Source organism: Jaculus jaculus, chromosome 15 (genome assembly GCF_020740685.1).
Source record: "Jaculus jaculus isolate mJacJac1 chromosome 15, mJacJac1.mat.Y.cur, whole genome shotgun sequence".
NCBI classification, from domain to species: Eukaryota; Metazoa; Chordata; class Mammalia; order Rodentia; family Dipodidae; genus Jaculus; species Jaculus jaculus.
The window spans coordinates 62,810,844-62,827,735 of record NC_059116.1 but is presented as its reverse complement, the minus strand read 5'-3'; the positions used below and the strand labels follow the sequence as shown (position 1 = coordinate 62,827,735).

At 39.4% G+C, this 16,892-nt stretch overlaps 1 protein-coding gene across 1 annotated transcript in view; it reads right to left on the bottom strand.

Annotated features, from left to right (window-relative positions):
- The window catches only part of Cubn (cubilin), a 255,894-nt gene that overhangs the window by 134,860 nt on the left and 104,142 nt on the right, over positions 1 to 16,892 (bottom strand). Inside the window, exons 29-31 of the mRNA XM_045135128.1 lie at positions 12,249 to 12,430; positions 7,039 to 7,213; positions 4,261 to 4,430 (exon numbers count right to left, since the gene is read on the bottom strand). Of these exons, the coding sequence (XP_044991063.1) occupies positions 4,261 to 4,430; positions 7,039 to 7,213; positions 12,249 to 12,430 (527 nt within the window). The remainder of the gene's footprint in view (positions 1 to 4,260; positions 4,431 to 7,038; positions 7,214 to 12,248; positions 12,431 to 16,892) is intronic.

Sequence of the window (16,892 nt, the reverse complement as noted above, 5' to 3'; positions counted from 1 at the left end):
ATGGCAGGACGGTATAGTTGTGGGAGAGGCCCCATCTACGGAAGCAGGTAGGACAGCTTGCCCTGTGCAAACCAGGAAGCAGAGAACTGCTAGCCAGCCCCACCTCCTGTAAGACCTGAAGCCAAAAATAGAGTAATCTTGAGACCATGAGCCTGTGGTGCATTTCAGATTCAAACTACAGTCTTCTTTAGGTCTCTGCCCTCATAACACAAGTTATCCTGCTTTTCTCTTACAATCAGCTCTTTTCCACTAGTGCTCCACTGTCTTGATATAACGTGAGCTTTTCCATGACTTTTTAAAAACAGCTTTCTGTTGACTTCTTTTCACCCATAGCTCACTGCCTTTTATCCTCCTGTGCCATTTATTTCCATAATTCTAGGAAAAGGGTCAAGAAGTCCTGTACTTCCTAATGCACTTAGAATCTTCTACCACTGCCCATAGCAACCTGGCAAAGATAAACAATTTGCTGTCTTTCCTTACATTCTCATTTTGTGAGACCTCTGCTGGATGTGATACCATTGCTCACCTATTCCTCATACTTGGCTTCCCTTTGGTGTCTATATGAACACTTTGCTAGTTCTGCTCCTACATTCCTGGGTATTCTCTCTCAGCTTTCTTTATCTCTGAACTCTCCCTCATCTCTTGAACAATGGTATTACACCTAAGAATTTATATGGCTCTTTTCTCTTTATAATTCTCCCTTAAGTGACCACATCTACTCTCATGACTTTAACAACCACCCAAGTGTTTAAAATTACCCCATATATAAATCCAAGTAAGACCTCATCCTGAGCAGTAAACTCATATGTCAAACTCTACAAGGAATAAGGAATATAGGTAGATTTTAAAATTAAATTTTTCTAGCCAAATCCATTGTAATATACCCCTTTATTCAGCTAATGGCATTATCATTCACCTATTGTTTAAGAAAACAGTTTTAATTAATTAAATTTTTTTTTGATTTTTTGAGGTAAGGTCTTGATTTAGCCCAGGCTGACCTGGAATTCACTATGTACGCTCAGGCTGGCCTCAAACTCATGATCCTCCTCCCTCTGTCTCACAAATGCTGGGATTAAAGATGTGTACTACCATGCCTGGTAGGAAAACAGTTTTAATTTCTCCCTATCACATACCCACCCCCATCATGTACTTAGCCTCTAAGTCCTGGTGATCTACCAGTACAACAGTTCTCCAATATGGCTCCTTCTTTCTACTCCCAAGGCCATTCATTACCCAGTATAAGGCTTTCATCACCTCTGACACAAGCATTTCCCATAGCTTCCCAGCAGTCTGTATCCCACTTTCTCTTTCTCTGCCAACCCATTCCTAATACTATCTATTGTAAAATGGAGTTTTGAGTAAGTTTATTCTTTTCTGTTCAGAAAATTTTCATGGACTTCTTATTGCTTATAGGATAGTTTGAAATTTTTAACTAGGGCACAAACAGTTTGTCAGACTTGGAAACTTAATGCCCTTGGTCTCCATGTTTCCTAGCACCCGTCTGTTCTCTACACACAGTGTACTTACCTTTCCTGAAGCTTCCCTTGCTGGCCTCAGCGCCTCGAGAGTGCACTGTGATTGAGATACTGCCACTTAAATGCCATTTCCAGTGTGAAAGCTTTCCTGGCTTCCAGGCCCAAATGAATCATTTCTACTGGCTTCTAATAACCATTGCAACAGTGTACTGGGTCCTAGCACAGGATGTGCTAGGTAGCAGGCTTTTGGAAACATTCATGAACACGTTCCTCTGCTGCTAAGGAGCATGAGGCTTTGCAAGGAGGACAATTTAATTGGCCATTTCTTCAGCCCTCAAATGGGCCTCAACCTCTCTTCTGCATTCCTGTTGCTTCTCTGTGGGCACATGTAGTGCCCCTGCAATGCCCCATGGGCTTGCCTTCAGTAGGGTATGCTGGCATGTCTTGGCTGGAGTGGAACAGTTGAATGTCTTGCTCCATCACTCTCCTGTCCATTCTTGTTTATCTAGAATCTCTTCCTGATCCTACAGCTTGCTATTTTTTATTCAGAAGTCCATCAATCCTTGGCCTCTGCTCCTCTGTTGTGGCCATGCCTAGTTGTGCCACACGGGTTGTGGAGATTTGAACTCTGTAGTCTGTCAGGCCTTCTGTGGCCTCCATGTTTATGCAGGAAGCACACTAAACTATTGAGCCATCTCTCTAGCCATCTTCCGTATTTATTCTGTATTTAGCCATGCTGTTTTTCTTTATGTCAATTAATCTGAATTATATTCCAGTTCATTATTTTTCTCTTTATCATGGCCTATTCTCCCAAAATACCCCTACACTAAGGTTTTCATTTTATATATCATGTATATTGGTTCTAAAATTTTTAGTTAGCTCTTTTATACATGTGCAAAGTTTCCTTTATAGTTTACAATTCTTTTCTGAGTGGTTCAGTTGGACTTTTATCTCCAGGAGCTATATAATCATGTGCCTGGTGACTTCAGTATTGGGCACAGCTGTGAGCTTGTTTCCATTGCCTGTCATTCACACTGTGTTACTATGTCTTTAACTCATTTATGACTTGAGTCTTCACATACGTATGTATCTTTGATAGTATTTTAGCTATTGCATATAAAATTGGCATAAATGTGGTTTAGAATGAGTTCCTCTCCCGGTGAAGATGACTTTAAATTACTTCTTCTGGATGTCCATGCCTAAATGCATGAGCAATAAAGGATGTCTCTAATTCCACATCTGCAGATTTGTGGAGGCCACATGGGTGATTTGAATCTGGGCAGCATTCTCTGTGGAGGACATCTCACCTTCATTGTAGCTGAGACATACATGCATTAGCAGGACTTTAACCTGAGTCAGAGCTAGGACTCCATCTTTGTTCCTTTATGTCCCCCAAACTCTCAAAAGTGCTACTATTGGCCCTTTCTGGACTATGAATGTCCATGAACTCTCAGAAGTGCTGCTGTTCCTTTTGGATTAGTGACCCCCCCATAGGCAAAATCTCCCTAACATGTTAACTGGGACATTTTGCACTAACTTGTAAATTAATTGTTGCACCTAGAAATAAATCTTTTAACTTTCATCCAGCTTTTAAGCCAAGTTAGCATTAAGTAGATGTTCTACCCCTTCAGTTTGTATGACGCTTGCCAACTTGCACTCTGTTGTCTTGTTTAGAATGTCAATATATACTTATAAATCAACTAAACTTGTATTAATGATCTAATCTGGAAAAGAATAATTGAAATGCACACCATTATGCTTGACTGTTTTGAAAAACATAGAAACACATTTGAGTTTTCATGAATCAAATTCAAAACAACTAGTCAGTTGGAGTTTGTGCAAGAACAGTTATGGAGCTAAAACAGAAAGATTCCTTAATCAAAGGAATCTGTTATATATTGAATGATATGTCTATCAATACAAATTAAACATGAAAAATTTTTGTTAGAAAGTCAGTAACCAGCTGGGCATGGTGGCACATGCTTTTAATCCCAGCACTTGGGAAGCAGAGGTAGGTGGATTGCCATGAGTTTGATGCCACCCTGAGACTATATAGGTCAGCCTGGGCTAAAAAGTGAGACTCTACCTCGAAAAACCAAAAAAAAAAAAAAAAAAAAAAGTCAGTAACCAAAAAGAAAACTAAACTCCACTCATGCTTACATTATACGCAAAACAATAAATACACTGTCATCAAATCTACAAATAGCCACATCCCTTTTCCTTCTCCTCATCTCCCAGTCATTTCCCATAAAAATACTGATTTGTTTAATTAGCAGGTGAAGATGTTCTAACCTCAAGAAAAACAAAAGCCTGTAAGAAGCACAGGAGCTTAATAATGACTGATCTAAACTAGTTATGGCAAATACATTCCCATCTTCTTTCCTGATATCTTTTACTATTCTTACCAGTGATATGTAAGAAGTACTTTGTAGAATGTTGCTTTACTAATGAAACACACACCCATACACACTTTTCCTAGATATGAAGCAAGGATATTCAGAAAAAAAACACTACAGTCATTTTTATATGAAATAAAAAGTACAGTGGAAGTTAATAATGGTAGATCAGGAATAAAACTGCTAAATAAACTTTGATATTGTTTACCTCTTTTGTGTTTAGGTAAAAAGAAAACAATACAGCAATATATTTATGTTTTAAGTTGCTATGTCTTAGCTTTGATTTGATGCTGAAAATGCCAATAACTAATATCCTCACTAAATATGTTTATATAGCTCTGTTTTGACCCATGTTTGAATAGAAGAAATTTTTGGATTATATCACTTACCATAATACAAGAGTCTGTAGGCTCAAGGTCAAAGTCAGTGAAGTTCAGGAGAACACGATGATGTTTTTCAACTTGAATTATCCAAGAGCATTCTGTGTTATCTCTATAATGGTTGGGGTAATTTGGAGAATGAATCTCTCCTCTGGGAGCCTTGAAAATCCCACCACAACCTGTAAGTGAGAAACACAATACTCAGTGAGAAAACCACAGATGCACAAAACTGTACAAAACCTGGAGTATCACTGGTGCACAAAACTCCATAACCTGGAGTATCACTAACACACAAAAGTGTCCATAAAGTGGAGTATCAGCGACACACAAAAGTGTCCATAACGTGGAGTATCACTAATGCACAAAACTGTCCATAACCTGGAGTATCACTAATGCATAAAACTGTCCATAACCTGGAGTATCACTAATGCACAAAACTGTCCATAATGTGGAGTATCACTGATGCACAAAACTGTCCATAACATGGAGTATCATTGATGCACAAAACTTTCCACAACCTGGAGTATCACTGACACACAAAATTGTCCATAGCCTGGAGTATCTACTAATGCACAAAACTGTCCATAATGTGGAGTACCACTGATGCACAAAACTGTCCATAACCTGGAGTATCAATGATGCACAAAACTGTCAAAACATGGAGTATCACTGATGTACAAAACTGTCCATAATGTGGATTATCACTGATGCATAAAACTGTCCATAACATGGAGTATCACTGATGCACAAAACTGTCAAAACGTGGAGTATCACTGATGCTAAAACTGTACAATAATCCTGGCGTACAAATCAATAGTGTACATTTCTTGATGTTATATTATTTGTTCTATGTGCTAAAAAGTGTAAAAAACTACATATTCATATTATTTCATTTATCTAATCAGAAGCACAGAAGAATGGGGAAATAATAATGAAATGGTTAAAAGACTTTAAATATGTATTAATTAAAATGATAAAAATAAGTTATTGTTCTTTAGATGGACACATACTGTATAGAATCTACTTTGAAACATTGGATGATTCAATAGTATGTGATTTTTTGAAGCAAGCCCAACAAACTCCTCTTCTTTATGAGAATAAAAGAAAAATAGAGAGAGAGAGAAAATTGGCATTCCAGGGCCTACAGCTGCTGTAATCAAACTCCAGACACATGTCCCACATTGTACACCTGTGTGACTTTGTGCAAGCATCACCCTGTGTGTCTGGCTTACATGGGATCTGGAGAGTTGAACGTGGGCCCTTAGGCTTCATAGGTGAGCACCTTAACAGCTAAGCCATTTCTACATCCCTAGTATGTGATTTTATAAATAATTTAATGTATCTTTTCAAGTTACTTAATATTTTAGTTACTACTCTACATTTTTCTTCCTACATTTAGTAAAAAGATCATCACTATGATCCCATCTTTTTGGGATTGATGGCATTATAAACAAATAACAGAAAACTTCGTCATTATTTTTACTTGTAATCTGAGAATTATGTGTATAAATTCATATTTAATTCACTTTGTGAGCTCTCATATGGCTCCATGCGGCCTTGCAGTTAAAGGAGTGGGGCAAAGGTGGCCTACAGTCTTCTCTGCATAGACATTTCTAGCTGGGATGTTGGGGAAATCAGTAACTTCTGTAAGCTTCTATCACCTCACTTGTAAAATGAGGCTATAAAATAGGCTTCTTTCATACTGTAATCCTCATAAAATAGCTACAACAGCACCTGGTACATAATAGATATTCTACAATTATCACTTCGAATAGCAGTTATTCAAGTTAATTAATGTCTGTTAAAATATGCCAAAATGTGCAATTTTATTTATTTATTTATTTATTTTTAGGAAGTAGAATTTTATGGCACCATTGCCATTTGGGTCCAGAATACTTTTTTTCCACCCCTTCGATGCCCTTTCCTCCCTCCCCATCCATCCTATTGTCTAGTCCATGAGGTGCTTGCTGGGTATGTAAGTTCTCTTGGATAGATTCAGGTTAGGTGTTGTAGATGAGTGAGACTATGTGTCAATTTTTTTTCTGTGATTGGGTAAGTTCACTGAGAATGATCTGTTCCAGGTTCAACCATTTTTCCTCAAATTTCTTTGTGTCATTTTTTTCTTACTGCTGTATAGAATTCCATTGTGTAGATATACCACATCTTAGTTATCCATTCTTCTAATGATGGACATCTGGGTTGATTCCAGCTTTTAGCTATTACGAAATGAGCTGCTACAAACATGGTTGAGCAAATCTCTCTGGCCTGTGGTTTGAGGGTTTTAGGGTAGATGCCCAGTAAGGGTATAACTGGGTCTATTGGTATTTCTATAGTCAGCTTTTTAAAAAATCTGTAACCTGTTTAGAAAACCTGAGATCTTGTAACAAAAGTCATTGTACCACATATAGTTATTATTCCTTCAATTGACAAATTTAATGCTTACAGTTCATATTTGCTATGAATCTAAAGGTGTGCACTATGGCATGAGGTAACTTGACCATTTACTGATTTGACTAGAAGAATAGGTTCTAGTCTCATGTTGGGCAAACAAGTCTATCCAAACATCCAAATTCTGTTCACATTATAGACTTGCATACTTGTAGTCTTGTTTTCACATATGTAGTTACTTTTAGAAAGCCTAATTGTATTATATTTTTAAGGACAAGTAATGCCAAGGCAGTCACAAAGTCACCAGGGTGTAGCCTTCATATTTTTCTCCAACCATTTTGTAAAATTCCACAAAGGATCACCAGAAATTGTCAAGGGTATCTCCCTTTGTGCACTTACCTCCAGGGACTGCTTTCCAGGAGGCATTGAAACCTCTTCCATTTATAGAACTATCAGTGTTAAAGTGGATTGCTATCTCATTTCCTGTACTGGAGATCTGCATTGGGATCAAAGGTGAATTCTGGGTACACAACTGGGCTATTCTGGGAGCATGGAAATCAGGGCCTCCATAGATCTGAGAAGAGGTGCAGAAGGACATCAGTTAAAAATATACTTAAGCAATCTCAGCCCCTACCTTAGCTTTTGCCAACCCATTCATGGGATTCATTATGACTGGATATTGAAAGTTGAGCCTCCCTGGATGGGAATGAACTATAAACTTGACTTCTTAAACTGCTCTTTTTGCCTTAGGCATATACAAGTTGAATCACCCTCAAGATGCCTGTTCATTTCATCAGACATAATAGTAAAAGGGACCAAGTAAATTGTTCCAGAATACTCCGTCTCCCACTTTTCTCTTTTCTATGGTTCTGGGATTTCTTGAATTCTCTGTCAGGGACATTCCAGATAACACAGCATGAAATCTGATTGTCTAATTCTGACAAGCACCTATGAATGACCTTAATAGACAACCATTTTGTTTACAAGATTAGACTTCTTTAGAGGTAGTGAAAATACAACCTGTGAAAGTATGTTCTGGAAAAAGCAGGGACTGACTGCTACATATCCTCCCATGGATCCTCCCAGGAACCTGACCAAGAACTTCTACCTTCTACTTGGGAACCTCTATGCTCATTGTCCCTGGCTTCAGACTGCCCAGGCTGCTCAAAATTTGTTCAAGTATCTGGCTGATGGGAACCCACAAGTCAGAGGCATATTCATGGAAAGGATTTCCTTGGCTTCACCTCTAGGAGGCCCCACATGCAGGATTCTGCCTCTTTTTTGGACTCTCTTTATCTATGTGTGCATGGGCAGCAGGGCCCGGAGTGGGAAAGAATCAGACAGAAGATATTGATTCTCCCCTCCATCTTCAGGTCTTGTCAAAGTTGATTTGTAGAAGATAGATCACTTTGGATGAGAGTTTTCAAGTATATTAGTGCCTGATCCCTAAACACACACACACACACACACACACACAATCTACACTTGGGTCAAAACCAGAAAAGCAGTTTTCAGTGAGACCTGTGCACAACATCCTCTCACCTCTCCCAGGTGGTCTTTCTGCATTACTGAGGCTTCCCAGGACCCTAGCCCACCCTCAGGCTCTCAGCTGACTGATAGGGAATCTTAAATTCCCTGAGGACACAGTGAGAATAAGAAATCTACTCTGGGGGAGGTGTCCATGACTTGAATCTATAATGATTTCTTTGTCTGATCTGATTAATTTCCTCCCCCCACCCCCAGCCATGTGGGAAAGGCCAAAATGAATGAGACTGCTGTATCCCAGAGGGCTGAGCCCAAAGACTGTAATTGCAAAGGAATGAAGCTTACTGACTGCTCTGGCTTATTTTCATTAGGACCAGCTGATGTTTGCTGTTTGTGGGGTCCCCTAAGTGCCCTCCAAAGCAGGTCTGCCAGAACAGTCTCATGTGGCCCTTTACACATACGCATACCCACATGCAAAGGAAAGGGACAAGACCGCTTCCTGTTGAAAGCTCTGTTCCCGCTTTCATGTCCTCCCTGCCCTGGCCCACGGCACAGCCCCAGTGTGGGCAGCCAGCAGCGTGTGCTCCGCATCACCAAGCCCTCTGACCAGCACACACACCCGGAGAACACAGAGAGCCAGCTCTGCCCGCTAACAAAGAAAACACACCCGTCGGCAAAACAATCTTTGTTTTCCCTGCTCAGGCATCCCCTTGAGATCACAAACATAATGGGTATGAGTTGGCTGAGCCTCGAAGCCTCCAGAAGAATAAACACTGCCACTTCTGACATTCTTTGCCGCCCTTCTCAATGGGCTGAGCAGGCCTGAAAGTGCTAATTGCCCACACCAGGCAATTGTCCGGTTTCATTGCGCCAGGGAGTGGGTTTCCTCTTTGCCCATGCTGCCCCGGCTTTCCACAGAACTTTCTTAGAGAATGAAGTAAAATCAGCTCTGCTTTTCCATGGCCAAAACAATAGAATGGTGATTTTGGCATGAATAAATAAAATCAGTAATTAGCCCCTAGTCAGAAGAGGAAAATGATGAAAAGAATTTCTGGGTGTGGTTCGTTCCATTACAGTTTATGACTAAACTTTTTTGAGGAAAAGAACTGGTCTGCAAATGAGAGATTACAGTGTGTTTTTAGCAAATGCCTAGGATGGAGAATATTTCAAAGCCTATGGTTTTAGTGTTGAGCATTGCTTTCTGCTCTGGTAGGTCCATTTGTTGTTCTAATCAAGTCAGCATTCCAGGGTTGTGAGTAACCACACAGCTCTTGCTTTATGTAACTGGCCACTTTCTGGACAGCGAATTTAGACTTGGTGAATCCCAGTAAGTCCAATGTCTGGTGACAGTAGGACCTATTTACTGGCTGTACTTAGAAAGACAAGTATGCAAGGTAAAAAAAAAAGTGAGCATTGTTTCTAGACCTCTAGACCACACTCTCACCAAGACTAACAAATACATCTTATCAGTGACTGGGAAATGAAGGAAGAAATAACATCCTCTTAATATTCATTAACATCAGTTTGCTATAGCACTTTTCATCTGAGCTGAACATTTGTAGAGAAATGAAAGGTTCTAGAACAAAAAGGCAGGGAGTGACTTTTTCAGTTTTGAGTGAAACTAAAAAATCCCTAAGATAGTTAAGGGCCTTAGAATGTTCTCCCAATCTGTGCTCTTGATGGGACCTGGAGGCTCACTGCAATGTCAGCTTGTTCTAATAAAAACAAACTCCAAGCAGACTGCTGCCTCTTCTCACAAACATTTCTGAGCTGGCAGAGTACTCCACTCCCCAGGGCTGCTTTTACTGCTGGACTATCTAATTTTGCCCCTCTGATTTTGAGGCTGTTTGCAAGGAACAACGCCTGTCTCTGCTCTCTCATGTAATGGATGTGTCAAAACCCATAGTACAATGAACCCATTTACATTTTGCCAAGTGGGCACCAGTCACATGCCCTTTGGCATATGAAAATGAAGGGGCTGGAACGTCACACACTGCTGTGGAGGGTCTGCTGCCAGCTCTTTGTAAGGGTAAAGGTTTTATGCAATCAAGTAATATCCTTACTGGCAAGAGAAACCATTTTAACATTCCCTAGGTGAATGTTGATCCTCCATCAGGCTATAAGTGTGGATTTTAGGAGGAGACTTGTTCTCTACTAAAAACCATTCCTCCTGTGAGATATTATATTTGATGGCAGCAGTAATGCCACCAATACACAGGCATTGGTCTGACACAGTGCCTTCCAGCTCTGCTGCTGTATTCCTTCCTGCAGACAGAAGGCATCCCCTTGTAGAAAGAATTGAAGCACTAACTGTAAACCCTAGTAGATGGTGCTCACTTACAGAGGGGATAGTTAGAACTTCATAAAGAGTTAAAGTTTCCTACACTGTACTATTGATTTGTTTCAACCCTTGCATGCACCATCTGGTTTTACCCAGGCTTTCATGAAGTTGTGAGTTGGGAATGGGTTCAGTTTATCTCCTCACCATCAAGGGGGGTGGGTCATGAAAAGAACTATTAAGTTGGGTACTGATAATAGAGGGACAGAATCCTCCTTTTGCCTGAAGGGATTATTCACACTCATAAAAATATAGTTGCAAACAGTCCATTGTGAACCACTATAAAATGAACATCATTTCCATGTGTCATACAGAGATCGGATGTGTTTGCTCTTTGCCAGGTGCTTGGCACTAAGAATAAAGCAACAAAACAGAAGAAAACATCCAGCTTGATGGAATTTGTTTCATTAGATGTAGAAGGATGTGAAACAGCAGTCTCAATAGCTGAGGTGGTGGGATTTTTGAGTGCAGTCAGGATCTATTAAACTTTGCAGACAGCTCAAAGTTGATTGTAATAAACCATAGGGCCCAAGATTCTCAAAGATCATTTTAACTTTCTGAGATGACCCTTTGGAGTAGCATTTAAAAGTTTTTCATCTTCAAGTGTCCAGTACTAAGTAACCATTGAAAAGAGGCTAGTGGGCGTGGTGGCACACACCTTTAATCCCAGTACTCGGGAGGCAGAGGTAGGAGGACTGCTGTAAATTCGAGGCCACCCTGAGAATACAGAGTGAATTCCAGGTCAGCCTGGGCTAGAGTGAGACACTACCTCGAAAAACCAAACACCAAAAACAAAAAACAAACAACAGAAAAAAAGAGGCTAGGAAGATAGTTCAGTCAGTGAAGCACTTGCATTTTAAGCATGAAGACCTGAGTTCCATCCCCAGGACTCACATCATCATGGTAGCCATGGTGCCCCATGCCTGTAACCCCAGCGCTGAGGAGGAGAGGATAGTTGATCAATGCCCAGCTAGTCTAGACATAATTATTGTGCTCCAAGCTAGTAAGAGACCCTATCTTCATAAAGGTGAGTGGCATTACTGAGGGTGACTCTTGAGGTCATCCTCTGGATTCTACACACATTCACAAACATGTACAAGCACCTACACATATACATACACACACACGCACATGCATGCACACACACACACACATGCACACACACGCATGTGTAGATGCAAAGAATATGAACAAAATAATGCCCTAAGCAGCAGCAGCTGTAGAACACTGACCCTGACCCAGCTGAGATAACAGCCGTATCTGTGGGGGCAGTTGAGGAGCTTGCTCGTGTACCAGTTCACTCTATGACTGTTCCTCCAATGCCTTCTCTAAGGGTGCTTTTTTTAAATATCAGATTGGAAGTGTTGGGTGTTAAAGATGCAAACAACATTCCACATCCTTGGGAATCAGAGTTAGGGAATCAGTGTCTCAAACTCCCATCCTTCAGTGGGACAACCTTCACAGGGTTCTAGTCCGGGCTCATGCTACCCACAGTGGCTCCCTCCTTCCATTGGCTCTCCTTTCTAATCTTTTGCTCACAGTATTCCCTACTGCTATTTTCTGGTCTCACTCCCTAAATGTACTGCCCAGCAAAGGCCCTCAAGTACTACTGGGAGAGAAATGCAAACTCATTTATACCATATGTCTGCTAACATGATCTATGAAGGGCTGATAATCATTAGAATCTCTAAGAATAGAACAGCGCTGGCCTCTGGAAAGAATGTGGGCATCTCTCCAGCTTCACACCAAATTTCAGAGTGTATTGAGAAACAATGTCAGTCCCTACCTCCAGACTGTCATATGTGCAGTTAGGATGATATTCCACATCGAAGTCGTGTATGGTGAGCTGAATGCTGCTCCCTGGGGCTGTGCGAATGTACCAGATGCAGTCTTTGCCGTCAGGATAGCTCTGTGGATACCCAGGGCTGCTGAAGGAGCCCAGGGCTCCAGTCATCTCCCCACCACAGCCTGTTGAGGTGGGAAAGTTCAGTCAGTTCAAAGTGGTAGCAGCAATAGGAACACATTAAAAAATTTATTTCCCCAAAGGAAGCTAACTGCCTCCTTTAGGATAAATGTTATAATAAAGTTGAATTACGCATTCATGAAACAATGAGAAGGAATGGTGTAGTTGGGTGGTGGAGCCCATGCTAAGCAAAATATCCAGAACCACAGAAATAAAGAAAAACATCACAGTTACAACTTATTACTTCTATTATTTTTAGGAAGACATTGATTGTATTATTTATATAACAATGCTTGACTTATGCTCACCATATCTAGACTCTATTCTACTTGGGTGAGAATGACACAATAGTACAACGAATTATAGGAGCAGGGCAAGACACTAGATTTGAGTCTCTGGGTTTTCACTTGCTCTCCTAGTACATGAGAAGTAATTTTCTTAATACCTTTCAGGTCTGAGAACTAGAATTCTAAGTGGTAAAAATTCTGAAGTTTGCACAAAATGTTGAAAAAACCCACAAGTAACAAATAAGCCCTAACTCCAGGAACTTATACCTAAAAATAAACACAAAATAATAGATAAATGAAAACCAAAGTAATAAAAGGACAACCACTTACATGTCTGACAGTTTAAATATCATGCTTCAGAAAGCAATTAGGACAGATCATTATAACACAACACCCAATGCTGCATCACAGAGTAAGCATCTCTCACTGCCTATTGGTACTTCCATTGGTTTATAGATAATTCCTATTTTAGTTCTCATAATGCCCACAGGATGTAGGCACTGGTGTCATCCGCATTTCTTAAATGAGCAAATCAGTACAGAGGTCAAATATCTTGCCCAAGATCACCTAGTTAAAAGTAATACAGCTAGGTTGCCAACTGAGGTATTCTGGTAGAGCCAGATCCCCTATAGAGTCAACCCTCCATATCTACAGGGTGTGCAACCAACTGTAAGTCAAAAATATTTTAAAAACCTTTTCTCTTTTCTCAATATAGATACTTTTTTCTTTTCATTTTGTCCTAAAAAATATAAAACAACTGTACATGCATAGTGTTTGCATTTATTAGATACTAATAAAGTAATCAAATAGATAAAATATACTGAAGGAGTATATGGGTTTTATGTAAATATTATGGCATTTTGTAAGAGACTTGAATATCACATTTTCATACATGAGAGGGTCTTAAACCAATCCCTATGGATGCCAAGGGACCACTATGCCCTTAGGTAAGTTCTCACCTGTTCTATGAGAATTCAGAGATCTCATATGGAGAGAGAAAACATTTTACCGAAGAACAATTTGAAGAAGGCTCATTACATAAATACAGAAATAAGACTTTCCAATAGCTATATTGGTGATGAAAAAACACATTTTTTTCTCTATTAGAATTTCTGGGTCTCCCTATTTTCTTAGGATATTCTTTATTGGCTGGCAAATTCTTCCAAGTACTTTCTCTTAACTTTTGTCAAGGGTTTTCATGTTCCAAAATAATAGCATGTCCTCACTCTTATGGATAAATGTGGATGTTCACAAGATTAAATGACCATGACCCCAAAGGGAGAGGCTGAATATGAATCTTGCCTACTCTCCACCCCATGCAAATTTATCCCATATAGTGACACAGTAAAAGTTTAAAAGTCTAAAAGGTTTTTTTTTAAAAAAAAAAAAATATCTGTACAGGATCCACACAGCTGAAAAAAGCTGAGAAGAGTTCTCCAAACAATCTTGTCTATAGAGAAACCTGGTTCTTGCTGAGTGTGGTGACATAACCTGTCATGTCAACGCTTGGGAGGTAGAGGGAGGAGGGTTACTTCAAGGTCATGCTTGCTTACATAGCAAGTTGGAGGACGCCTTGCCTACCTAAGACCTTGACTCCAACCAAACCAAGGCAAAAACAAACAAAAGAACAAAATGTTCTTCCAGCTCAGAGTGCCGACACCACCTAGAACTGCTCATTGCCTACTTCACCTGCACACCTCTGTGTTACAATACTTCACTTTTGTTGTTCAAAATAGTATCTTTGCTCTGTCCTATGAAGTGCCTTCTTTCATTTCTGGATAAATCCTACAAAATGCCATTTGGAAATAGAGGTACTGATATTGTGCTTAGACTGTGGATAATCTTATAAAAACGTGAGTGTCATAAAAGATCAGAAAATATTTTTCCTGCTGTAACTACACATGGAAAATATTTCTGTAGCCAAACCCAGATTGTTCAACTTTTCAGTATGAATGTTCAACTCTAGGGGGCGCCATTAACAGTCTAGTTATTTCATAAACCCATGCTTCCTGTAGTTGGACTGTGTCACTGAGGCTTGTATCAATTGTATTAAAACACAACACTTTTCCTCCAAGTACATTACAAACAAGTGAAGTTACTATGTTTACATTCTCAGCACATAGGGTTCTTGAGCTTCCTGGTATTCAGTGTAAGGGAAGAGGGAATGGAAGCTTGTATATTAATCACATTTTTATTTAGCTTCAGTTTATCAGTGAATCTAATTAATTATTTTAAAATCATAGTTGATTCATCTACAACTCTGTATAACTTTTTTTCCATTGTCTTATCAAATCGTTTTAGGTTTCCTTATAAATTCCTTTGCAAATAACAGGGTACTAATACCCTGAAACTAGTGACTACACACTGGTATGGTAATATCAGATTCTTGGCATTTGGTGCTGTTTTGAAAAATTACAGTTACTACTTTGTATACCTATAGTATCTCACAAAATTTAAAATAAGCTATAAATAAGATTTTTAAATATATTTTATTTATTTGAGAGAGAGAAAGAAAGAGACAGTGGGTGAGCCAGAGCCTTTAGCCATTGCAAACAAACTCCAGACACAGATGCCACTTGTGCATCTGGCTTTTACATGAGTACTGGGCAATCAAACCTGGGTCCTTTGGCTTTGCCACCAAATGCCTTAATCACTAAGCCATTTCTCCAGCCTAACAAAGTTTATTTTTTTTAAAGAGCAAAATTTTGTTGTTAAGTATATCATATTGTGTTATACTTAGTAGCAAGGATGTGATTCTTTCAAAGAGAAATTCTGTTATTAATATTTCTGATTGCAGGGAATATGTATATTGGGGGAAAAGTAAATGAAACTACTGAAGCATGAAAATACTGAAATTTTCTTTTACTCCTTCATATTCTCACACTTCTGAAGTTTAATGTATCAAAAGTTGGTAGATTTGTTTGAAAGTTCACATCAAGTGCAAAATGGAATGTGCAATTTAGTAGCTTTTGTGGCAGGAACTATAAAATGCTAGAAAATAAAACTAATAATGATAATTATGATAGCAATGTATCCATGTTTGTAGTTTTAAATGTTGAAAGAGTAAAATACCTTTCCAGTTTAATTAATTCAATAAATGTTTATTGAGCATATACCATAGGATCAACAGTGCTTAGAAATCAAGTATATTTTTAAAAAAATTTATGGGCTGGAGAGATGGCTTAGCAGTTAAGGTGTTTGCCTGCTCACCTTATAATATTGTTAGATTACATGTAAGAGCAGTGGTTAGAGATTTTTCCTTTTTTTATTTTAGAGAGAGAAAGAGAATTGGCACACTAGGGCATCAGCCACCACAATCAAACTCTAGATGGTGCGTCACCTAGTAGGCATATACAACCTTAAGCTTGCCTCCCCTTTGTACATCTGGCTTATGTGGAATTTGAAGAGTCAAACATGGGTCTGTAGGCTTCGCAGGCAAGCACCTTAACCACTAAGTCATCTCTTCAGCCCAAGTTATTTTATTTTTTAAAAAATATCTTATTTATTTATTTATTTGAAAGCAAGCAAGAGTGAAAGAGGTAGAGAGAGTGAGTGCGCAAATGGGCATGCCAGAGTCTCCAGCCACTGCAAACAAACTCTAGACACATGGGCCACTTAGTGCATCTGGCTTATGTAGGTACTGGGGAATCAAACCTGGGTTCTTAGGCTGCACAGGCAAACTCCTTAACTGCTAACCCATCTCTCCAGCCTGAATTAGGGTTTCGACTAAGTGTTTCACATATAATAATTGGTCTGCATGTGCTGTGTAGGATTTCTTTGCAAGACTTTATCCAACCATGGAACAAGATTATAGAAAGACTTCAAACAAGAAGAGAAATTTCTGACTAAAACTTCACTTATAGCTAGAAAAAATGTAAGAAATTGGTTATTCATTAAGTCTTAAAAATGGGCAGTGGGTGTATGGAAGTTCAGTCTTCGAAGTGGTTTTACTAAGCACAGTGTCTTCCATTTAAAATGCAACAACAATATGAGGTCAGCGAAGATAACAGGCTTATTTCAGAGATGAGTAAACCAGGCTGAGTGGGCCTTGCCTATGTCACCCAGTGAATGGTAGTTCCAGGGGACACTCCAGCTAGTCTGACTCCCTAACCATCTCTAGATGTGAGTTCTCTTCATTGAGCCTGTTGACCCGTCAGCCAGAAGGTACTGGAATGACACT